General features: G+C 44.0%; 1 protein-coding gene and 1 pseudogene across 2 annotated transcripts in view; one reads left to right on the top strand and one right to left on the bottom strand.

The window, feature by feature from the left end:
- The window catches only part of SF3B3 (splicing factor 3b subunit 3), a 55,900-nt gene that overhangs the window by 1,342 nt on the left and 29,252 nt on the right, over positions 1–25,306 (bottom strand). For both annotated transcript variants that reach the window (XM_006152655.3, XM_014589405.2), the window contains exons 12-25: positions 22,735–22,886; positions 21,373–21,528; positions 20,273–20,428; positions 19,625–19,768; positions 12,797–12,919; positions 12,119–12,273; positions 8,671–8,845; positions 7,564–7,769; positions 7,315–7,471; positions 4,714–4,839; positions 3,795–4,007; positions 3,150–3,248; positions 1,681–1,824; positions 984–1,088 (exon numbers count right to left, since the gene is read on the bottom strand). In XM_006152655.3, the coding sequence (XP_006152717.1) occupies positions 984–1,088; positions 1,681–1,824; positions 3,150–3,248; positions 3,795–4,007; positions 4,714–4,839; positions 7,315–7,471; positions 7,564–7,769; positions 8,671–8,845; positions 12,119–12,273; positions 12,797–12,919; positions 19,625–19,768; positions 20,273–20,428; positions 21,373–21,528; positions 22,735–22,886 (2,111 nt within the window). The remainder of the gene's footprint in view (positions 1–983; positions 1,089–1,680; positions 1,825–3,149; positions 3,249–3,794; positions 4,008–4,713; positions 4,840–7,314; positions 7,472–7,563; positions 7,770–8,670; positions 8,846–12,118; positions 12,274–12,796; positions 12,920–19,624; positions 19,769–20,272; positions 20,429–21,372; positions 21,529–22,734; positions 22,887–25,306) is intronic.
- Positions 15,771–17,139, top strand: LOC102478010 (transcription factor BTF3-like; annotated as a pseudogene).

Raw genomic sequence — 25,306 nt, 5'->3', positions numbered from 1 at the left:
AAAAAAAAAAAAAAAAAAAAGCCACTGATCTTTACCACATAAACGGATCACCTAACCACAAATCTAATCACTCTTCAGACGTTCACAGGTTTTTCTGCTTCAATGGAACTGATAAAACCCCAAGAGACCTTGCTGTATCTGCAGTATAAGGAGGGTCACCACATGTGAAGAGTAGCCTGTGAGGTTAGACCCCTGATCCCAGCTTCCTTGGCTGGCACAACACAAACCAAACCTAGGCAACCTAGAGTTGAGTCCGTGAGGCGCCGAGGCAGTAAGGTACCCCAGGAGACATCATCTACTGTCCCTAGTCTGCGGAGTTCAGGTCTGGGGTGCTGGGCTCAGACTAACCCTGTATGCACATCGGAACGAAACCAAATCCAGGTACAGTCTAAAATGGAAAGGTCCTCCCTGGGCGAGGAATGACTCATGAGTCCTAGTTTCCAGAACACTCCTAGTTGTAAGTGGGAACAGATAGATGTGCCCTCTCAGGCGCGCTAAGCACCAAGAACACCCTTAGAAAGGCCAAGGTCTGCACGATGTGGCAGCTCTCACCTCATGAGATGTGAATGGTACGAGGATACCAATTCCTCCTGACAAAGTGGTATAGACGAGTGATTCTGAGCCTCCTGGGATCAGTGTGGTCTTCTGTAATGACAGCACTGTCTCCCCAACGTGGTAGTTCATGATCACCTCTGCCTGCAAGGTGAAAACAGACTAATTAACTTCACAAGCGCTAGGAGCTGCTTTGAATTCCTGAGAGCAAGCAGTGCCCCCTCAAAGACTAATTTAGCAAGATTAGAAAAACAGGGTGAAGTTTTCTCAGGCTTGGTCTCCTGCCAGGAAGAAGACTCTAAGCATCACTAGCCACGTCTCACCATCTTTCTGCCTTCCTTATCCCACTTCCCTGCTGCTCATTCACTCAGGACACCCATGCTTTGAAGACATGGAGGATCCCCCTTTAAATCCAGATTCCTTCAACCTACCTTAACAGGGAAGTAATAGGAACGGAAGCTGAGGTGGTCCCTCCCACAGAGAGGGGGATGCTCGGATCGCAGGTGCATTTCCACATGCTGGAAGAAGTCATGGTCCTGGTGGAAGAAAAGTGACTTCAATAGTCTATGGCTTCCGGAAGCATAATTAACAGACAAGCCACTGATCTTTACCACATAAACGGATCACCTAACCACAAATCTAATCACTCTTCAGACGTTCACAGGTTTTTCTGCTTCAATGGAACTGATAAAACCCCAAGAGACCTTGCTGTATCTGCAGTATAAGGAGGGTCACCACATGTGAAGAGTAGCCTGTGAGGTTAGACCCCTGATCCCAGCTTCCTTGGCTGGCACAACACAAACCAAACCTAGGCAACCTAGAGTTGAGTCCGTGAGGCGCCGAGGCAGTAAGGTACCCCAGGAGACATCATCTACTGTCCCTAGTCTGCGGAGTTCAGGTCTGGGGTGCTGGGCTCAGACTAACCCTGTATGCACATCGGAACGAAACCAAATCCGGGTACAGTCTAAAACGGAAAGGTCCTCCCTGGGTGAGGAATGACTCATGAGTCAAAGTTTCCAGAACACTCCTAGTTGTAAGTGGGAACAGATAGATGTGCCCTCTCAGGCGCGCTAAGCACCAAGAACACCCTTAGAAAGGCCAAGGTCTGCACGATGTGGCAGCTCTCACCTCATGAGATGTGAATGGTACGAGGATACCAATTCCTCCTGACAAAGTGGTATAGACGAGTGATTCTGAGCCTCCTGGGATCAGTGTGGTCTTCTGTAATGACAGCACTGTCTCCCCAACGTGGTAGTTCATGATCACCTCTGCCTGCAAGGTGAAAACAGACTAATTAACTTCACAAGCGCTAGGAGCTGCTTTGAATTCCTGAGAGCAAGCAGTGCCCCCTCAAAGACTAATTTAGCATCTCTCTCTCTCTCTTTTTAAATGACAGGATTTCACTATGCCTCAATCCTTGGGTTTCAGTTTCCCAAGTAGATGGACTACAGGTACACACCACCATGCCTGGCACTTAAAGTTGGGCTGGGACTCAAACTTGGGCCTCTTATGAGGCTTCAGCCTGCAGTGTCTCTCACATGGAGTGCAACCACAGTTCAATTCCTGGCCAGTCAGACTGGAGGACGGATCACAGCATGACCAGATACTGTGAAGGGTACCCAGCCAGCCCCACGTCCTGCCTGCACACACATATGCTCTGCACTCTATCATAAATAAAGAAAAAAACTCAAAGCTACTAAAACACTATAAATATTTCAAAATATTCTCATTATTTACTTAAAAGCTTCATGGTTTGCAGATAAGCAGATGGAATGGTGGTTAGGGACTAATGGTGGTTAGGGTGCTGGACTTTGACATGGTCACCTGCAGTTCAATTTCTGGACCCAGCAGCTTGAAACTCATGACAGGCACATGTGCATGTGTGCCAAAAATCCCGAAAGGAGAATGGAACGGGGACTGTGGTGTGGCCATCCCCCTTGGCGGGGGGATTTCTCACTTTCAGTCTGCCTCTGTTTCTGACTCTCAGATAAGTGCATGCACCCTATAACAACAGCAAAAATCTCCAAAAAAAAAATACACAATGGTTCACAAAGATGATCATGATACATAATTTCTGATAAAAACAAACTTTTTTGTTAAAATCAGTGTGCAATTAAAAAAATCCCAGAAACTCTAGAATAGAATAATCAAAACAAAACTCCAAATCAAATTAAAATAGAAGTGGCTAGGTTTGCCCTCTAAAACAAATCTACATGTAAAGGCCCAGGCCCAGAGATGCTCTACTGAAGAAGCACATGTCTACAGAAGCAAAGCAAAGCCCAGGACACACACTCACGAAGAGCTGGTTAGTACTGAGGAAGAACCTGCACGACCATCTCTAAGGAACTCACTACTTAACTTACACTGACTGACAAAAGCCTAGTTTTAGAGAATCATACAAACAGGATAGTGACGTGGTCACCATACGTCAAACCCAGTGATCATCCATTACAGTGGCTTAGGGATTCCAGAGCACGCAAAGGACGCACTCAGCACAGTCACATGTGCTGGGGACAATTCACTAAAACTGTTTCTTGCAAGGGCAAGAGCAAAGGTATAAGCAGTGTCTTTCCCTTGGGCCCATTTCTCCATCTTACCTTCTGCGAGGCCCCATTGAGCAAGCCCCGGTCCCATAGGGCTTTGTTTCCAGTGGGATCTTCATCCACTTCATCATTGGTGTTAGGTGGGAGCCTCACCTACAAGGAAGGGACACAAATCACAGGCTGAGCTGCACACAGAGCAACACTTGTCCAGGTCCTTGCAAGTCCAGGGCACTGCCCAGGCCATCTCTTGCATCTTTTCTGGTGGGCAGGAGCGTGTCTGAGGAGTGAGAAACTCGAGAGAATCCATCACGAGCAAGGGTTTAACACGGCCAGAGCAAACCCCCAAAACAAAGGCCACAGAACCAGAGAAACCAGGCTGGGGCTGCTAAAAATAAGCCAAAATTCTAACAAAACATGAAAACGCGCATCAGCCATCTATTTGAACCAAATCTGTCCTCATTAGGTCACATTCCGTAAGTAGGAGGGAGGTGATCCAGGAGGGAAAATCAAAAGACTGGGAAGAAGGCTTGACAAATGCAAAGACTGTTTTTGGAGTTGCCTTAGCAGGACTGAATTTTATATCCATTTTTACTTCCCATATTAGAGAGCGTAATTATGGGTCCCTGGCTTTACCCAAACAACAAACCAAAACCACTTTCCTACGCAGCAGTGTTGCCTGAATAAATAACATCAACTCACCACGCAAATGTTGCCAAACTTGTCTGCCCCGGCCACGGTGTCATAGTCAAGGAGGCTAGCTGTAGTGACCCATCGGGGGTAGGTGTCATCGGCGAAGATGATCAGCTGGTTCTCATTACGCTTGTAACGAACCCAGATGAAACTTTCCTGGACATCAGACACAATTACCCTGTGCCCAATAGTCTGGATTCCTGAGATGTAATTGGCAATATGCTGGGGAAGACAAGGACAGCAATGAGTGTAACCTCTGAGTTCAGAGCCTACAGGACGCCCAGCCTTCCCTGACTACAACTTATTCAGGGGTTTGTAGAATAGCACAGGGCAAAGAGCAGCAGTTGACAAAAAACTCCCAGAAGGTGAAGAAAAGAATTCACTGAGCTTTTGTGACCAGAAGGCGCACAGGTTACATGCTCCTGCATGAGACTGCCACATGGTTGACCGTGGTTAGAGATCCAGACCCGGAGGCTTGAAACTCACACCAGGAGCGTGTGTGGGTGCCCAAAATCCCAAGAGGAGAATGGAGGAGAAATGACTGTGGTGTAGCCATCCTCCCTGAGGGGCGATTTCTCACTTTCTGTATCAGTCTGTCTCTCTAGCGAGCACAAAAGCCCTATAGCAAAAATCTCATAAAAAAAAAATTAACTAGCTCTAAATACAGTGGAAATCTATCCCCAGCTCTCACATCTCATAGTAAAGTTCCTATAGAAGCAGGTAGAATAGAAAGTTCATTCTTGGTCTGAGGACACCAAGATGATCCATCTTCCTGCCTTTCTTACAATTTCAGGGCCTAATTCTAAGACTGGAATTGGGAAAATACCACAAAGTGCTAACAAAAACACCATTCTAACTGTCCCCCACTCTGCCAATGTCTCCTCCTGCCTCATTAGCTAGTTGCTAGCCCCCATATCAACACACAGACCTTATTCTCACATTTTCGGAGTAACTTCTTCTTCCCCAGGTCATAGACCCGCAAAAGCTTCCCCACGCCAATCAACACCCTCCCCTGGAAAGGGGCAATAGCAGCAGGGACCTCTTCCACTGGAGTCTGTGAGAGAAAAAGCAGGGAACGCAGCTATTAAAAAATAGCAGGGCAGGCCCCACCCTCTCAACCCAGAAATACCTTCCTCTACAGGAACCTGTCAGGACAACAGGGACAGGGGAACTTATTTTTGCTTTTAGGGAAATAAGCCACACAACAGCAGTCTCTATGAGGCAGGGTGTTTCACGTAGCCAGTGGGTCAAGGCCACAGATGAAAAGTCGTCCTGGTGCTTGATGAATGCCACCCTAGAGCTTGTGCTCTGTTCAACTGCCATGACAAAATAACAGTGAGGCCTCCATATCTAAGAAGTGACTGTGGCTTGTGGAGCGATGGGATAGGAACACTAGTGAAAAGTGACATTCTACTGGCTTGTTGGGAAAGTCATGACACATTTTTGCAGAGAAAGATACAGAAAAATGTTACAAGGGAGAGACAAGCTTCACACAAAGATCTGTTATGTCACTGTCCTAGAGAATATTAATTCTTTTTCTTTATAACTTTAAAGGAGCCAGCAGGTGGTATGGTGGTTGGGATGCCGGACTCTCACATGGCTAAATGCAGTTTCAGTCCCAGACCTGGTGGCTTGCTTTCTCACTTTCTATCTTTCCCTTTCTCTCTCTGGTGAGTGCAATGCCCTATAACAAATTTTAAAAATTATAATAAACAGTAACATAAAACTGACCACTTTTAGCCATTTTAACGCTTATAGTTCAGTGGCATTAATACATTCACAAGACCAGTCGGTGGTATGATCGTTAAGGTGGTTGGATCCCACATGGCCAATTGCACAGTTCAAGTCCGGGATCTGGAGGCTTCAAAAATATGCCAGGCTGAGGCTGATGGGTGGCGAGGTAGACGACTTGCTTTCTCACTTTCCCTTTCTCTCTCCGTCTGGTCAAATTAAATAATTCTTACAAACAAACAGGGAACCAGCAGTTAGCGTAACGGCTATGTCACTGGACTCCCACGTAGTCGACCGCGGTGGCTTAAAACTCACGCCGGGTGTGTGTGTGTGCGTACTCAAGATCCCAAGAGGAGAATGGAGGAGAAGGGATTGCGGAGTGACCATCCCCCCTGGGGAGTGATTTCTCGCTTTCTGTCTCTATATCTCTCTCTGTCTGTCTGGCGAGCGCATGTGCCCTATAGCAAAAAAACCTCTCAAAAAAAAAAACACAAAAAACAAACAAAAACAAACAAACAAACAAACAAACAAAAACACCAGGCACAGGACCAGCAGGTGGTGGGGTGGTTAAAGCACTGGACACTCCCATATGGCCAACCAAGGTTCAAATCCCAGACCTAGTGGCTTGCTTTCACACTCACTCTATGTCTCTCTCTGGTCAAATTAAAATAAGTGACTGAATAAATATAAATAAATAAGTAATTCTTAAATAAAAATAAATAAAAATAAAAGGCTGCTTTAAGGAAAAAGAAAAAGAAAAACATGCTAGGTGCATGTGCATACATGCCCAAAATTCCCAGAGAAGAATGGAGAAGGAACTGTGGTGTGGGCATCTCCCTAAAAGGTGCTTTCTCACTCTATTCCCACCCATGTCTTTCTCCAGCAATCACACGTGGGCTATGGCAAATTAAAAAAAGAAAAGTACATTCATGGTGTTGACAACCACCAACATCTCCAAAACTTTTTTTTCATTTTTCTAATTGCAATTCTGTGTCCATTAAACAGTAATGTCCAAGAGATATTCTTGAGAACTGATACATTTTGGTCACAAACTACTGCTTACTAGTAAGACTGTAACCAAGGGGCAATTCAATATGCATCTATCCCCCACCCCGTGCTGAGCACACAGATACTAGAGCATCACTAAAAGCAGGACGGCCCCAGAGTCAGGCGGGCAGAAGGGTCACTGGACGACCTGACTCCTAACAGGTGCAAAAGGGGAGAGTTCATTTGTACTGTGAAGTCTTCAAGTATGGGTAGAAAATATCTTTCCGAAAAAAGAGAAAGTAGATTTGATAAATATGGCTGTCTTCCAAAGAATTAGAGGATCCTGGATTAGTGATCATTTCAAAAAAATCTAAAACCCAGGTTGAATTCAGAGTCTCTCAAAGCTAGAGTACCTCTGAGAAAAGATCTGCTGCTAACCCTTGACAACTTGTGCTAGGAATAACAAAGGCTGTGAGGAGAAACTCCCAGTTCCTCTTTTCAAACAACCATTTCCTAAGGAGATAAAGTGGCAGAATGATCTACATTACTTTCTCTGCTCCCCCACCCCGGATTCCTGGACGTGTTAGCTGCATGGAACAGGAGAGGTGCACATCCCTTCCTATTTTCTTTGGGAATAATTGGTGGATATAATTCTTGGTTGTTTCAAAGGCTAATTCAAGGAAAACCTTGGCTATTGATTTGTGTATCTGTTACCTACTTCACATACTGTGTGTAAGTCTTCTTTAATTAGCCTTAATGATTGAATCTCAGCAGGATCAAAGATCCAAGAGAACCACAGGCTGGTTCCTACCTTATGTAAAAACTCCAGTTTCTCCCCATTGTTCACGAGCTTGTAAGTATAGACAAAGCCCCCTGCCACAGATCGGGGGTTCAGAATCAGGTCCTTGGCCACACCCACCAGCACATACCAGTCTTCACCAGTGTTGGAGAACCTGCACACAGCCACACTGCAAACAGAGAAAGCAGCCAGTCAGGGACTAGTCAACCCCCAGAGAACTGCTCCAGCCTCCCCAGCCCTGGATGTTGCTGGGCTCCTCACCTAAAAGCTGCCTCATTCTGTTCCAGTTGGACAAGGTCCAGTGTGTTCCCCTGAATAGGATTCATCACCCGGATCACAGAGGCCCACTGCCCATTGCCAGCCTTGGGAGCTCCAAAAATGGATTCTGGAAGGTTTTCATTAAGGAACGCTGCGGCCATCTCTGCAGCCAGCTCTCGCTCATCCTCCCCTGCCGCTTCTACCATTTCCTAAACGCAGAAAGGAAGGACAAGTTGGCACACTCAGAGGCGAGGACTCGATGACAAGGGGACTGAGTAGCAAACTACTCCAAAGGGAGCTCATAATATAGAAAGTAGCAGTTCAAAGCCAGGATTTCCCAGTGAAGGTCACAGGGAGAAGCATACAGTCAAGGAAAAGATGGAAGATTACTAAAGAGAAAACGAGATTCCATCTGTTACATATGTAAAAATGCCAAAAAGACCTCACATCAGTTATGGCAAACACTGGACTACTGGTCTGAGAAACACAAAAATGAAAACACCAATTTTCTGTCTACTCTACTTGATTTCTCCTGCTAAGACTACGTATCTTGGGGAAGTGGGAGACAGCAGGTGGCACAGTGGTTCAGGTAATGGATTCCCACATACCAACCACAGTTTGAGTCCTGGACCTGACAAGCTTGCTTTCTCACCTTCTTTTTCTCTCTCCCTGGTCATATTCTTAAAACATAAAAAGACTACTTATCTTCTCTCTTTTAGGATAGATACAGTCCCAAATGGTTGTGGCTACCTGATTTTTGCTAGGAAAAAAACAAAAACAAAAACTGCATGGTTTGAAAAACTTCTGCACCACAATAAAACTGTTCTTTAATTGTCTTTTCACAAACGTTCTAAAATTTTTTCACATAATATATTTTGGAAACTCAAGCACTCTTTCGTGTTGCAGAGATGAAGCTGAATTCTGAATAAACCCAGATCAGTCCTGGGTCACAAAAAAGGCCTAAGCTGAAGGATGTGGGCAAAAGGCTGTGCCGAAAGAACTGCAAAGAGCTCAGATCGCTCCACATAACATACAAGATAATAAACAATTACAGGGTTTTTAACTTTCGAGAACATCTCTTAATTGAGCCCTAAACATCAGCCTCATTACCTCTGCCATCTGCTGCTTTCTCTGAGCTTTCGTAGCTTCAGTGTAGGCATTGTGGTCAGTCTCAATGATGATCAGGTTGTTACTTTCAGGGTGGATGACAAATTTCCTGGGTGTGTACTGTAGTGGGAAGGCTACTTGATTGAAGACGGCACCTAGTTTCTCCAGCGCCAAAATCCTATCGCAAAACTCAAAGGAGTTAGTAAGTCATTCACACGAGAGCCCAGACACCAGTGCCGAAATGGACCACAAACACTCACAGCAAACATACCACTCCTTGAATCTCTAACATTAGAACTAGGCAACAAGTAACAGCACTCTAGATTAGCACAAGAGGCAGTAAAGTCAAGGGCCCTCTCCTTCAACAAGACCCTACCATTGTTCATAGCGATTCTGTTTTCCCATTGAGACACATCATGACTGTCAAAGAAACTTAAATCACTCCAATCATAATATGAATGTTAAAATGTCCTCTTATTGGGACCAGCAGCAAACAGCATAATGGTGACATCGCTGGACTCCCAGAGTTGACTGCAGTTCCAGTTCCAGACCCAGAGGCTTAAAATTCACACCAGAGGATCAGCAGATGGTGTAATGATTACATTGCTGGACTCCCATAGTTGACAGCAGTTCAAATCCCAGACTTGGCAGCTTAAAACTCACACCAGGTGCGTGTGCATGTATGTCCAAAATCCCAAGAGGAGATTGGAGAAGGGACTGCGGTGTGGCGTTCTCCACAGAGGTGATTCCTCTCTTAAAAAAACTCATGCCTGGGGCCAGCAGGTAGCACAGTGGTTAAGGGCGCTGGACTCCCACATGGCCAACCATGGTTAGAGTCTGGACCTGGTGGCTTGCTTTCTCACTTTCTCTGTCTCTCTCTATGCCCCTCTCTGGTTAAATTAAAATGAATAAAGTTAAATAAAATAATTCTTTAACAACAACCAAAAAAAACTCATGCCAGGTGCGTGTGCCCAAAATCCTAAGAGGAGAATGAAGGAAAAGAGAATGTGTTGTGGCCATCCATCCCGGGTGTGTGTATGTGTGTGTGCACGTGCAATTTCTTGCTTTCCATTTGTGTGTCTCTGTCTCTCAGGCGAGCACACACCCCATAGCAAAAATCTCTTAAAAAAATTTTTTTTAACCAAAAATATTTCCTATTAATGACAAACTCTAAACTGCAAATGTACTGTGAAGCACTGCAATTACCTGAACATCCACGGTATTTGTACCGATCGTGCGTCAGAAAGTGATACCTTTCTAAAGAATCATCTCAGCTCGGGACCAGCAGTTAGCGTAATGGCTATGTCACTGGATTCCCACAGTTGACTGCGGTTCGAGTCCTGGACCCGGTGGCTTAAACTCACACTGGGCCGTGTGTGCGTGTATGCCCAAGATCCCGAGAGGAGCATGAACGAGAAGGGATTGCGGCATGGTCATCCCCCCTGGGGGGTGATTTCTCGCTTTCTGTCTCTGTCTCTGTCTGGCAAGCGTATGCGCCCTATAGCAAAAACCTCTCCAAAAAAAAAAAGAAAGAAAAACAATCATCTCAGCTTTAGGAAACAGTACAAGAGATGGCAAATGAGGGACCTATATAGTTCTGACAAATGGGACAAGATAAGCCTAAGATAAATTATGTGAAAAACCAATGTACCTTAAAAATAGCTGAAAGAACAAATTATTTTATCTTTTAACAAGAGAATTTCATTTGTGGCTTAAATATTCTCAGCAATAAAAGTTAACACTGCTCTAGCCCGACAGCACTTTGGTTAAGTACTGTGGAAGGAGCTGGATCCCACATAGCCAACTACAGTTCAAATCCCAGCCCCGGCAGCCAGTAAACACGCCAGTCCATGTGTGTGCATGTCCAGGATCCTGATCAAAAGAAGGAATGGAAGAAAAGGGTGAACAGCATGACCACGTGACCCCATTGGGGTGGGGAGGCATGCTCACTCTCTCTCTCTGGAGCATGCATGCACCTGGGCATCCTCTAACATTAAGGAAAAAAAGAAAAAAACCTACAAAGAAAAGGAAACTGAGAATGACAGTAGCTATGAAATGCCGAACAAAACTGTGGAAGCTAGAAAGAGGTGCAGAGCCAACGAGAAATTACTTGAGCCCAAATCCCAAGAAAGGATTAGGAACTAGGCAGTAAAGATCTTGGGCAAGCAGGCAGCATGGAGGTGAGGGCACTAGATCCCCCATGGCTGAATATGCAGTTCAAGTCCTGGACCCGGTGAGTTGAAAGATCATGCTGTACGTGTGTGTGCGCGCCCAGGTCCTAGGAGAATGGACTCGAGCTGGGCCTGGCTATCACCCCTGTGGAGAGATTTCTCATTTTCCTCTCTCTATGACTGGAAAGTACACACACACCCGATAATAGCAAAAACCAAAGAAAAAAGTAAAGGTCTCAGACTTAGGAAATACATGACTCATGAGCCAAGGAAAGAAAATAGTTAGGAAAGCGTAATTTGCTAAAATGACAAGTGTATGTATCCTCTGTCCCAGTGACTCTCCAAGAACACACCCTATAGATTTCTCCACACATGCTGAATGATACTGTGTATCAGGCTTTTCACCTTAGCACTGTTAGAAGCAAACCAGGGACCAGCAGGTGGCATGGTGGTTAAGGTGATGGTCTTCCACAAGGCCAATCAGGATTCGAGTCCTGAAGCTGGACTCGAATAGTTATAACTAAGACATGAACAACTTAGGTGGCATTAAAAGCTTTAAAAAAAAAAAAAAAAAAAAAACCCACACAAACTCACAAAACTTGAGAAAGCCATTTTAGGTTAATTTCCATCTTGCTAAGAATATAATATAGGACATGTTCATGCTTCAAGTCAGTACTGTCAATATAAATAACGGGTCTATCAACTTGCTAAAGGCCTTAATAACTTAACGCTAAAGTTAAAATTTAAGATGTAGGGGGCTGGCAGGTTGCGTGGTGGTTAAGAGCACTGGATTCTCATAAAGTCATCCAGGACTCAAGTCCCAGACCTGGCAGTTTTGCTTTCTCACTTTCCCCCTTCTCTCTTTCTCTCTTTCTGTCCCTCTCTGGTCAAGTAAAATAATAAAAAAAAAAAGTTAAATGAAATGATTAAAAAAATATTTAAGATGTAACGCCACATGACGAGACCCAGTGACAACCCAACACATGCTCTAAAATTAATCTAACGGCATTGCCTTTTCACTGGAAAACAAAACTCTTAAACCTCAAGCAGACTGGACTGGACTGCTAAGTAATAAAACTTGGCCCTGGAAGTCTAAACAGAAAGTCTAAACATCGAAACTTAGCTACCAGGTACTCAAATCTTCAGCCAAATGAGTGTATAATTGCAACACTAGTCTCGGGGTGAAGCCGGCTCTCTGCCATCTCGTCGTCGTCTCCGCCAATGCCCTGGCAGAAGCAGAGGCCTTGACAGAAAGGCTGCCTGCTGGGGACTCAACTCACCTCAGGGTGTTGGTGGAGATGGCCACAATGCCCTCAGGACACTGTTCAGAGGCAAAGCCAGATGCAAACTCCAGGGTCTCATAAGACAAGGGAGTGAGGTGGAAACGAGACTGGTAAGAATAGCTCAACCATGAGCGGCTCGACATAGCCAACACCTATGGAGAGAACAGTAACTCCAATGAGCTCAGAAAAAGCAAAAACATCACAGGCTATCAAAACCCCCAAATTTCAGTCGCGAGACTATCCCAATGGACTTTAAAAACATAAAAAGCTTTAAGAAAAAGCAGCCTAGAAGAGGCAATACGACTCAGTGTACATTATCCATATGTCCTAGACTAATCACTCAGTCTCTTCCAGAGACTCTTTCAGAGCCTATTTCCCCAGGTATAGAACGGCAGTACTGAAACTGGACAGCTGCACAATTAAATGAGGTGACATGTAGAACAGTAGCGCTGTAGCCAGCACTTCTAACATACTTTACTGAAGAGGACAGGTTTCCCAATCTCCTTCACATTGGGTGTTAAACCCAGTAAGATTACTCACGGCTAGTGGTGCCCTGGATGGAAAGTTTCCAGCTACTCTCCAGCTCTTAGCCTGAAAGCTGGAGAGATCAATACCCCAACCCATGGCTGTTGCCATTAACATCAAAACATGCTGCCTGTCCCCGTCGTTACTTACTGCCTCCTGGCCTTGCATCCGAACACGGAAGAGCTTCACAGGACGGGACCCCAAATACCGAGTGCGGGTGTCAGACAGATCCCCAGTGACAGGGTCCAGCACAGTTCTCAGCAGTACACCATTCTAATCAAAAGGAGAGATCTAAGTGAAGACTACTTAGCTATGATGAGGAAACTCTCCCTTAATGTAACAAATTCAGAGCTGATGTAAGAAAATGACTTGGTGGTTCAAAGAAGATCCTAACAATTAGCCATTCATTCGTTCTCTTGCTAAATTATTCACTTATTCATCTGTACAGTTACTGAACATCTGCTAAGGAAAACACTTTTCACCCTTTCATTTTTTTAACCATGTATTTTTGTCTTTACTGCACTTTTTTTTCCCTCTTTTAAATTTGCTTTAAGGCACAAACAAGCAAGAAGAGAAGCAAGCGATGACTCCCAAGAGAGGTGACCATGCCACAATTCCTTCTCTTCTATTCTTGTCTCAGAACTTAAGGCACACACATGCACTAGCCTGGCATGTTTTTCAAGCCTCCGGGTCTAGGCCTTGAATCTCAAAGTCAGACTCTGTTGCCTGAACCACCACTCCAACCAGCTGGCCCTTAACCACCTATGTTAAAACTCTTCTTTTGGGGCCAGCAGGTGGCGTGGTGGTTAAAGGCACTGGATTCCCACGTCTGACTGCGGTTCGAGTCCCGGACATGGCAGCTTGCTTTCTCACTTTCTCTCTCCCCCTCTCTCGTCAACTTGAAACAAACAAATGAATAAATAAATAAAATAATTCTTTTTTAAAGAAATTCTTTCATAGCCTGTTACTTTGCGTATTAAAGAATCTATATTCATCTGCTTCAAATCAAATGGCAGTCTCCATGTTCCTTATGGATAAGTAGTATTCCCTATAAAAGATAAATACTGCATATCCCCACTCAATAGATACCAAATGTCTGCACTCTACAGCAGAAATCGAAAGATCAGAACCTACTGGGTCATTAGAGAAATCATGACACATTTTTGGACAGAAAAATATGTCATGACTTTTCAGACAACCTAATATAACAGCAGAAAGGTACCAAAAACTGTATGGGAGAGGAGTGGGGTGGTAGAGAGGGCATGGGAAGACCTCAGGGAAATAATTATCAGATACAATATTGTAAAGTTCTCTGTTGGAAATGATGTTTATGGCAATTTCCTTGATTTATCTACCACCTATTGCATGCATATGTTGAAAAACATATTGTGTGCTATAGAGATGTACAATGATTAAAAGCAAATAATAAATCCTTTAAAAAAAACTTTATAACTTAAAGTAAAAACAAGTGCTGGCAAGGCTGTGCTAAAAAGGGTACCCTTCTGCACTGCTGGTAGAAATATAAACAAATATAGCCATTGTAGAAAATATGGAGGTTCCTTAAAAACTTACAAATAGGACTACCATATATCCACCCCTGGGTATCGATGTTGGAAAGACACTTACACACCATTCTTATTGCAGCATTATTTACAGTATCTTAGAAATGGAATCACCCTAAGTGTCCACCTGATAGCTGGATTAAAAATAAGGTGGCATAAATACACAATGGAATATTCCTCGGCCATAAAGAACAATGAGATCCTGCTACTTGATACGAAGTAGTCAAATCTAAAGGATACAATGCTAGGTGAAGTAAGCCAGACCATGAGAGACAAACACAGTATGCCCTCGCCCAGTATATACTGAAAGCCTGCACTATGGCAGAAATGGAAAGATTTGAAGACACAGAGGGAGCGAGGACAACGGCAGATACCAGAGACTGCATAGGGGGTGGGATGGAGATGGGAGGCGATTACAGAAAAAAGCATTTAACAAACACATGAATGCAGGTAGACAGGCAAATGGGTTGCTGAGCAACACAATGCATCTGAGCAAAAATTTAAAATATATTCACAGTTAAAAATAGCCAGGCCTGGGACCAGCAGTTAGCATAATGGCTATGTTGCTGGACTCCCATGTAGTCGACCGTGGTTCAAGTTCTGAACTCGGTGGCTTAAACTCATGCCGGGTGCATGTGCTTGTGTGCCCAAGATCCTGACAGGAGAATGGAGGAGAAGGGACTGCAGCGTGGCCATCCCTCCTGGGTCCCCCCTCACTTTTTGCCTCTCTGTCTCTGTCTTTCTAGTGAGTGCACGCATCCTATAGCAAAACAAACAAACAAACAAACAAACAAACCTCTCCAAAATAAATAAATAAATAAATAGCCAGACCTATTGACTACAGTACCTAAATATTACTTCCCCTAAAAGAAGCAAGGCTTTTTACAAGAAACAGCTAATTCAGGGCTGGACCAAGAATGTTCCAAATGCAGGCAGGACAAGCAGTTGTGCCAGTATGCAAGGAAGCCTCTGCAGAGAGTGGGGCCACGTTAAAAGGAAATAGGAGGCCGAGCCACTGTGGTGCAGCAGTAACAAAGTGTCCTACAAGGCTGCAGACCACATGGCCGACGGGAGGTCAGGATCACCAGACAGGCTTAAAAATATGATGGCATGTACACCTATCCTGAGGAGCTAAAAAGCTGAGGAAAAGGGATAAAAGCAAGAGGAGACCCAGTAAAGGGTGCTTCTCTTTTTCTCTCTTTTGACCTCTACTATAAAATAAATAAATAAAACGCGCTTAAAAAAAAAAAAAAAAAGACAAAGGCACCAACTTCAAAGGGGGAACATCACGTGTCTAAAATGAGACAGTTCTCTCTTTTACACACATACATACCCGTAATAGTTTGAGGCACAAATACATAAAAATCCTTAAGTTAACAATGCTAATTAAAAAAAAAAGAAAACAAGGCCGGCCCTACAGCCTAGTGGTTAAAGGAGCCATATTCCATGTGGCTGACTGTGCAGACTGAATCCGTGCCCTGGAAGACTGGAGAAAACACCAGGACCTTGTGCTTGTGTGCCCCAAATCCTGGGGGGCTGAACAAGTGGAAGAGATTGTGGTATGAACACACCCACTGCAAGGTGTTTTTTCCACTCTACCTGGCAAATGCAATACTCTTTGGACAAAAAAAGACCAAAAAAAAGAAATCCTAACTAGAGGAATAATGCAGGAACACCATCTACTAACTCTGAAAACAGCCAAAGAAAGGAGAAAAAAAGAAATATTTATCCTTTTCCTGTATCAACTTTAGTATAAGCAAAGAAATGAAGCTAATGTCTTTAGAGAAGAGTTACAGCTGGTTAAAACAGAAGTAATAGACTACCTTCATTTTTCAACTAATGAAAAAAGTAAATCTAGGCAATGTGCATTAACAGTGCTTAAGTAGATGGCTGGAGGCTGAAGGAATGCTTTAAGACCAGTAATAGATCAAAACATTTCTGCTAGCTGCCAAATTGCGTCCCTGAATTTATGCACCTATCTCAGCTGGTCTGCCTGAGACCTCCTGAACGCCAACCTTAGTCCCCCATGAGGCCCCTTTTCCACTCCGACAAGATGAAAGAAACTATCATGAACCAGGAAAAACTCGCCAAACTGCAGGCACAAATGCGCGCTCACAAATGTGCACTCACAAATGCGCACTGGTGGGAAAGGAACTGCTCGCAGAAAGGTGATAGCTCACAGAAAAGCTACAACAGATGATAAAAAACTTCAGTTCTCCTTTAAAAAAGTTAGGAATCGGGACCAGCAGTTGGCATAATGGCCATGTCACTGGACTCCCATGCAGTCGACCACAGTTTGAGTCCCAGAACCAGTGGCTTAAACTCATGCTGGGTGCGTGTATGTGCATGTTCAAGATCCCGAGAGGAAAATGGAGAAGGGATTGCTGGGGCGTGGCCATCCCCCCGGGGGTGATTTCTCACTTTCTGTGTCTCTGTCTTTCAGGTGAGCACATGCACCCTATAGCTAAAACCTCTCCAAAAATAAAAAACAAAAGAAGTTAGGGGTAAACAATATCTCTGGTATTGAAGAGGTGAGTATGTTTACAAACCAGGAAAGGTGATCCACTTTAACAACCCTAAAGCTGAGGCATCTCTGGCAGCGAATACTTTCACCATTACAGGCCATGCTGAGACAAAGCAGCTGACAGAAATGCTCCCCAGCATCTTAAACCAGCTTGGGGCAGACAGCCTGACTAGCTTAAGGAGACTGGCTGAAGCTCTGCCCAAACAATCTGTGGATGGAAAAGCACCACTTGCTACTGGAGAGGAGGAAGATGATGATGAAGTTCCAGATCTCGAGGAGAAGTTTGATGAGGCTTCCAAGAATGAGGCAAACTGAGCTGAGTCAACTTCTGAAAGGGATAAAACTTGACGAAGTTACTGAGAGCTACTATTTTATACTATGACTGCTTTTTAAAATTGTTTTCTTTATGGATCTGATAAAATCTAGGTCTCTTAATATTTTTAAGCCTCAGTTGGACATTGCAGCTCTTTTCAGTTTTTGCTTATATGTAATTTATTCTTTGCAGCTAATTGAGCTGAAGAAGCCTGGGAATAAAGTTTGAAACAAAGGTTAATAAAGTTCTTTGCCTAGTTAAAAAGAAAACATTTCTAACACCACTAAACGTAGGACAAGTGTATATTACATACCTCCTGATGTGGTGCAATAGAGAACAAACAGCACTACTTAGGAAATATTCTTGCCCCCTCCAAATAGTTCAATCTGAACTAACTGCCTTCTTGGTCTGCACTAACCAAGACTAAAGCCACCAAGCCACATTTCGCTGATCAGAATGAGATGACCATACTAAGTGTAAAGTGCCATATACCATATTTCAAAGATTTGATACAAAAGAAAGCACAATGTATCTCAATTTTTATATTGATCACATACCGAAATGATTTAGATGCAATCTATTTAATGTTTCATTTTCTGTGACTACAAGAAATTTCAAACAATGTATATACCATTTGGGCCAGCAGGTGGCATGGTGGCTAAGCAGCTGGACTCTCACAGGGCCAACCACAGTTCAAGTTCCAGACCTGGCAGCTTGAAAATCACTCTGAGCACCTATGTGCCCAAAATTCCAAGAGGCTAGAGAAGGGACAGGGAGGACCAGCAGTTAGCATAATAGCTATGTTGCTGGACTCCCATGTAGCCGACCACGGTTCAAGTCCTGGAACCAGTGGCTTAAACTCAGGCCAGGCATATGTGCCCAAGATCCCAAGAGGAGAATGGAGAAGGGATTGTGGTGTGGCCATCCCCCCTGGGAGGTGATTTCCCACTTTCTGTCTCTCTGTCTCTCTCTTTCTGGCGAGTGCAAAAACCTCTCCCAAAAAGAGAGAGAGAGAAAGAGAGAGAGAGAGAGAAGGGACTGGGGTGCGCTATCCCATCCAGGGGGTGATTTCTCACTCTCTTTCTCTGTCTCTCTGTCAAGCACATGCGCCCTATGGCAAAAACAAAAAATGAACAAACAAAAAATTTAAAAGATTTATGGTTATTATTTTGTCTAATCTGCTATAGGGTACGTGCACTCACTAGAGAGACAGACAGACAGAAAATGAGAAAGCAAGCCACCAGGTCCGGGACTCAAACCATGGTGAGCCATTTAGAAACAGCACCTTAGCCATTATGCTACCTGCTGGCCCCAATAAATTAAAATGTTTAATAAATAAATGAATAAATAAAAGTAAAGCAAGGTGCTGCACACTCACACTGACCGGTCAAACTACTTAGTAGATTGAGGGAGTTCAACAGAGGGAGATTTTGTCTCAAAAGGGTGGAAGGAATAGTTATAAGAGACACAAAAAGGCAATGAAGCAAATGCAAAGTGTGGACTACTTTGCTGAAATCCTGAACAGAAGCAACTACTGTAAGAGACCAGAAAGGTGAGGGGTCATGGACAACGTATGAGATGGTATTAAGGAATTATTGCTAAATACTGTTGGGTATGACAACACTAACGTCTAAAAACGGACACTGTTAGAGCTACATTTATCAAAGTGTAGATGAAATGATACATCATTTTCGATATGCTTTACTACAAGAAAGGAGAGGAAAGACAAAAAATAAGAGAACATCATTGACAACTGTTAAAACTGGGTTTATTTTTATTTATTTATTTATTTTTTGGAGAGGTTTATGTTATAGGGCGCATGCGCTCGCCAGAAAAACAGAGAGACAGAAAGCGAGAAATCACTCCCCAGGGGGGATGGCCACATCGCAATCCCTCCTCCTCCATTCTCCTCTCAGGATCTTGGGCATGCATGCACACGCACCTGGTGTGTCCAGGATTTGAACCGCGTGGACTACATGGGACTCCAGCAACATAGCCATTATGCTAACTGCTGGTCCCTTAAAACTGGGTTTAAGATAAAGGTTCATTATGGCTGTCTAACTTCAGTGTGTACACATTTGAGAATTTCTAAATTATAAAGCAAAATTAAAAAGTAAAAAGTGGTGAGTAAATTACTGACAACAGAATAAGCAGCTATAAAGAAAAATAAAAAGTATACGATAGAGAAGCTGACACCATCTGATTCTACTGCTCCTGCTTTCCACGACAACGGGGAACATCAGGGTCCTTCGTCACTAATGGGGTCAATTATGAACTCTGAGTTGAATACTGTGGGAACTACAGGTAGCTCGTGAAGACCCTGTCTAGTGTGATGTGGGGCAGCCATCACAAAGCATTTTTATCAGATATGAAGACCCTTTATGAAATACTTTTTTCCAGGCCTAATTTGTTCAAATTAAAGATCCTAGTAGAATAGAATTCAGGGCAGCACTATGCACTTTTCATAAGGGGAGTGGTATCAAAAACCAATGCACAGAACATGGCTGTATCAAATAAAGGAGTACCTGAAGCCTACAGCAGGCCTGACGCCCACCCGGGGGGGCCTCTGGATTTCTTACCTGTAGCCCAATGTTCAGGTATAGGAAGCCGATGGAACCCCTCTCGCCCAGCTCATCCTGCTTCTCAGTTCCACCCATTTCCACAATACACAAGGATTCTGGCTGTGCGGGGAGAGCCTGCATGCTCAGAGGCTGTAAACAGTCCTGAATGGGAGAAAAGAGAAAGAAATCTTAAAAACACAGGATGTGACAAATTTTGAGGGGAAAGAAAAAAAAAAAAAGCCCACAGAAGTTTAATTCTAAGATTGCAGAACAACTTTTCTGTAGACAGGGAAAACCCCAGGAATGGGTTCTTAGATGGTAGTGGATTATAATAGTTAAACTGAATCTCAGAATAGCTTTGGGAGGATCTTGTTTTCTGCTTTTTTGCCCAAGAGGATCATAAGCAAGCATAGGGCACCTCCCTTTAAGGAACTAAAGCTCAAGTTGAATTTCATTCAAGCAAACACAGCCCTGGGTTTTTGTTTTGTTTCCCAACTACTGAGGCAAGGAAGAGCCAAAGAACCAGGCGCTCTCAGATTAACATCCTTAAACCAGAGCAGAAGTCTCCTATTTTAGAGTCCAGTACAGGTGACTGGAGGTGGACATTGAGAGTGGGCCAGGTGCTCAGGTTCCAACCACAAGTTTCCAGAAATTTGAGTCACTCACTGAGGGGTCCAGGGAGATGATTCTGACAGTGTTGTCCACCAGCCCCACAGCTAGGAAGCGAGACCGCTGCTCTCCAGGGGGCACATTGGCCAGACTCATGCACACGACGTCCGCGGACATCTCTTTCCGCTCTGTGTACTCATTCAGTTGTCCTGACTAAAGGAGTGAAGACACAGAGAGGTCACAAACCACAGAGGGATGGGTCAAGATGCTCCACCCCTAAGCCCTGGACCCAGGGAAGGAAGACAGGCTGTTAAGTTTGTTTCCTACTCACTCTTGTCAATGACCAAGACTTTCTCTGAAGTCTTAAGACTGAACTTAACAGGCTAACAGCAAGCAAAATTAATGACACCCACTGCCAAGAGAATTAAGAGACCTCTGACAAGCAGACAACACCACAAATTTTCAAAGCCAACCTAGCTCAAAGAAAATGGAAATACATAAAACTGTTTCTCTGTTCATGAGATAATTTTTGGTAAAAGGGAATTCAAATATAATGTCGGTTGGGGCCGGCAGGTGGCGTGGTGGTTAAGGGCGCTGGAATCCCATACGGCTAACCGCCATTGGAGTCCCAGTGGTGGCTTTCTTTCTCTCTCTGTCCCTCTCTGATCAAAATTAAAATATAAAGTTAAACAAAAATATTTTTTATATAAAATACACACACACACACACACACACACACACACACACACACTGATGTATATATACTGGTTAACCAAAGAAATCTCAACCATAGGTTCAGTGACACTGTCCAAGTTGGCCACACCAGATACTTACTGAGAGAAAGCTAACTGGCATCTTTTTATACATGAGTCAAAGAAAGTTTTTGATATAGATTCAAACTCCGGAAATTACATCTGCCAACATTTGTTGGAAAACGTAGAATGAAGTGCAGAAGCAGAAAGTATTCCATCACTAAGAGGTGATTTCAAAATTCCAAGGAGAATTAAACACCAGGTAACACTTTTAACTTTCTGTAAAGGGCCAGATTCGCCTAGGTACACTTCAATGTCAAATTCCTCTTGTGAACATAACAGATGCCTGAACGACTGCCTCTGGACCCAATACTAAATGCCACAGTGAATGATAAAATAACATACAGGATCCATCTCGAAATAGACCAGCTCTCCTCCAGTCAAGGCGATCACCACCTGTCGCTGGTTCACAGCACACTTCACAATGGTTTTCTTTCCGGGGGTCTTCCACTCGTTGACTCTCTTGTCTGCTCGTATGTGCCGAATGCCATCTGGGTAAACCTAGAGTCAAACACAAAAGGAAACCTGACTTTATGATTTGACTCAACACTCAGGAAGAACCTCACATCAATCCTATCTGTCACCAGGCACGTGTGTATGCGTGCCCAAGACCCCAAGAGGAGAAGAGAGAAGAGTTTGTGGCATGGCCATTCCACCCTGGGAGGTGATTTCTCGCTTTCTCTCTTTCTGTCTCTCCAACAAGCACATGTACCCTTATAGCAATCACATCTGTCATCCCTGTCAGATCCAGACTGTATTTGAGGCATCAGTTGGGTCACTCAAAAAGCATCACTTGGCCCTAGGTAAGGTCAACTTAGAAAAAGTTCATGTTAAGATACCCACTTCATGGGACCAGCAGTTAGTGTAATGGCTATGTCGCTGAACTCCCATGTAGCCAACCATGGTTCGAGTCCTGGACCTAGTGGCTTAAAACTCACCCCAGGTGCATGTGCGTGTGTGCCCAAGGTCCCGAGAGGAGAATGGAGGAGAAGGGATTGCAGCGTGGCCATCTCCCTGGGGGGTGATTTCTCGCTTTCTATCTCTCTGGTGAGCGCACACACCCCGTAGCAACCCCCGCCCCAAAAAAGATACCCACTTCAAAGAAGTTTGAAGTTCACTAACGAAATACTTACAAAAGCCATTAATAAAGATGAAAGAGGGACAAAAAAAAAAAAAAAAAAAAAAGATGAAAGAGGGACCAGCAGGTGGCAAAATGGCTAAGTTGCTGGAAATTCACGTAGTTAACTGCGGTTTGAGTCCCGGACCCGGTGGCTTAAGCTCACAACGGGCACATGTGTGTGTGTGCCCAAGATCCCACGAGGAGACTGGAGAAGAAGGGATTGCGGCATGGCCATGCGCCCTGGGAGGTGATTTTTTGCTTTCTTTCTCTGTCTTTTTGGCGAGCGCACGTACCCTATAGCAAAAATCTCTCAAAAAAAAAAAAAAAGAAAGCAGTGGTGATGTGGTTCAGTAATAGGAGAAATGGCAGAGAGAGAGGCTGTTATTTTTCAAGTAAGCAGCCAAGTTATGAAACTCCAAAGACCTAATTCTTGGTGCAATTCTTTATGCTGACAAAATAGTATGTCCCCTCCCTAACGCTTTCTGGTGGTGGTGGTGGAGACACGCAAGCACAGCAGCCGACACCAGCATGAAGGCAAGGGAAGAATAAAGCAAACTGAGCAGGTGAGTGAGCCCTGAAAGCCTTACCTGCACCAAGGCATCATCTCCCAATAAGGAGCAGGACAAGGTCGGGGTGGTGCCCAGGAACCCAGAGTCAGTCACTTCTTCCACAGTCTCTCCAATGGACAACACGAGGGTGGCATTTACGAAAGACACGATGATATAAGCATCAAACTCATCTGCAAAAGGCAAGAAAGGAGTTGGTTAGCCAAGGACTCACTGCAATTCCAAAGTCAAGCAAGACACTGAGAGCTCTGTCGTGAGAAGCCTTCCAAGGCACTTCTGTAGTCATCACACACACGTGCGCACACATGCACACACAAGGGGCACCAGATGATCCAAACGATAACCAAGGGTCACAACAGCCTAATGATGTACTTTGGCTCAAGTGCCTACGAACACTGAGCTCTAACACCTCTGAGTTCTACTATTTGGAGACATTTGTTGGAGAAGCAACACGGGACATGGGAAGGAAATCAGAGGCATGAAGAAATTTTGAACACTTATCTATATGTACAACTCATTTATTTGGACCAGTTGGCAATCATAACCCATTCTTTTTTATTTTAAAAGGTTAATTTTATTTATTATAATTATTATTGTTTAATTTGACCAGAAAGAGAGAGAAGGAAGGTGAAAAAGCATGCCACGAGGTCTAGGACTCATACCGTGGTTAACCATGTGGGAGTCCAGCACCTTAACCACCACATCACCTGCAGGCCCCTTCACAACCCATTCTTTTTTTTTTTTAATTATCTTATTTAATTATTCATTTACTATTTTTTTTAAATTTGACCAGAGAAAGAGACACAGAGAGAGAGAGACACAAAGGCAGAGAGAGAGAGAGAGAAAGTGAGAAAGCAAGCCACCAGGTCCAGGACTCAAACCATGGTCAACTATGTAGGAGTGTCCAGTGCCTTAACCACCAGGCCACCTGCTATTCCCCACAACCCATTCTTAACAGAGACTACTCCTTATACCAGGAAAGATCTCTGACTTCTCCCAAAAGAAGCTTATGCAGGAACATAAGTTCTAATGAGCAAAACTGAGACTACTTAAGCCTTCGTGAGACCAAATCATTTTAGGGTTGAAAACCAAGAATCCTGGTCCCAATGGGAGGGATGAACAAATACCAGATAACCAGGAAGTGGGGCGGCGTGAGTGTGGGTAGGAGTGTTTATATAGTCGATCCCTGACCTCTCCGGTTTTTTAATTAAATATACAACAATCCAGTGGTAATGAGCAATCCTATCAGGATTTGCTTTTCATAATGAGATGTAGTTGGATAAACAAACACTAATGAGTTTCTCAAGGCCACGGGACCCATAATATACAGAGAACCCCAAGTTTCTCCTGCAGGTCCCACAGTTAAAAGGCCATGTGTTTCCCACAGCTCTACAACAGAAATCCACTTCCGTGTGTGCCCTCCACATCCAGCCCAATGTTTGGCATAAAGTTTGATAAATGTGAATAAAGGCACTTTTTAAAGAGAGTTGATTTTTCCTATTTTACATTTGCATTTTTATATGACCACCTGCTTTTATGTCCCCCACCCCAGAAATCAGGTAGACAAGGAACACAACAACAAGACAAGGTACTAAACTGGAATGGCTGCCTGGCTCCTGGCAAAAGAGTCATAGGATCCTGTGGACCTGAGTCTTTGTCAGAGCCCAATGCCACAGGGCTGCTAAGCCAACTCACGTCCAGGACACATTTTTTATTCTGATCGCTCCAAATGAGGTTTAGCTGAACTAAACCTACTAGATCAGTTCACACAATCAGTTTTAGGGATGGAGGGGTCATGGGAAGAATTCACAAGGGTGGAGCCTATGGCAGTGCTCTGATCTATTAGGATACGAAATTAACTTGGTGGGTTGTAATCAGCACTTAAAAACAGAAAGAGATACAATTTAGGACAGTGCTTCACACATAGTAAGTCGAGAAGCTTCTGTTTTAAGCAATAACACAAGTGAAGTGGGGTAGCAGAAAGCAAAGATCCCAAGACCTTACACAACAGGTATGCTCTAACAGCTAGGCCAGGAACCCTCTAAGTAAGGGTTCAATTCCCAAATCATGAAGAGTAACACTGGACAAAAAGATACACGCCTTTTAATTATTTTATAATAACTTAACATTTATCAAACACTTTAGACATCTTACAAAACCACTCTGTAAGCACTATTTATTATCATGAATTAAGGACATGGTTGTCCCTAAAATGAATGTCTTTTTCTTTCTTTAGATTTTTTTTTTTTTTGCCAGTGTGCTTGCCAGAGAAACAGAGAGACAGTGTGAAAAGAAAAATCACCCCCCTAGGGAGAATGGCCACAATGCAATCACTTCTCCATTCTCCTCGCAGGATTTTGAGCACACAAGCACACACATCTAGTGTGTTTTTAAGACACCAGGTCTGGGACTCAAATCACAAAGTTGGCCACGTGGGATCCAGCACCTTTTTTTATTTTTGGAGAGGTTTTCGCTATAGGGCGTGTGCGCTTGCCAGAGAGAGAGAGACATAGAGACAGAAAGCGAGAAATCACTCCCTGGGGGGATTGTCACGCCGCAATCCCTTCTCCTCCATTCTCCTCTCGGGATCTTG

Source organism: Tupaia chinensis, unplaced genomic scaffold (genome assembly GCF_000334495.1).
Source record: "Tupaia chinensis unplaced genomic scaffold, TupChi_1.0 Scaffold000355_1, whole genome shotgun sequence".
Lineage (NCBI taxonomy): Eukaryota > Metazoa > Chordata > Mammalia > Scandentia > Tupaiidae > Tupaia > Tupaia belangeri.
Note: the sequence above shows the minus strand (reverse complement) of the source record. Positions and strands in the feature narration are given on the sequence as shown.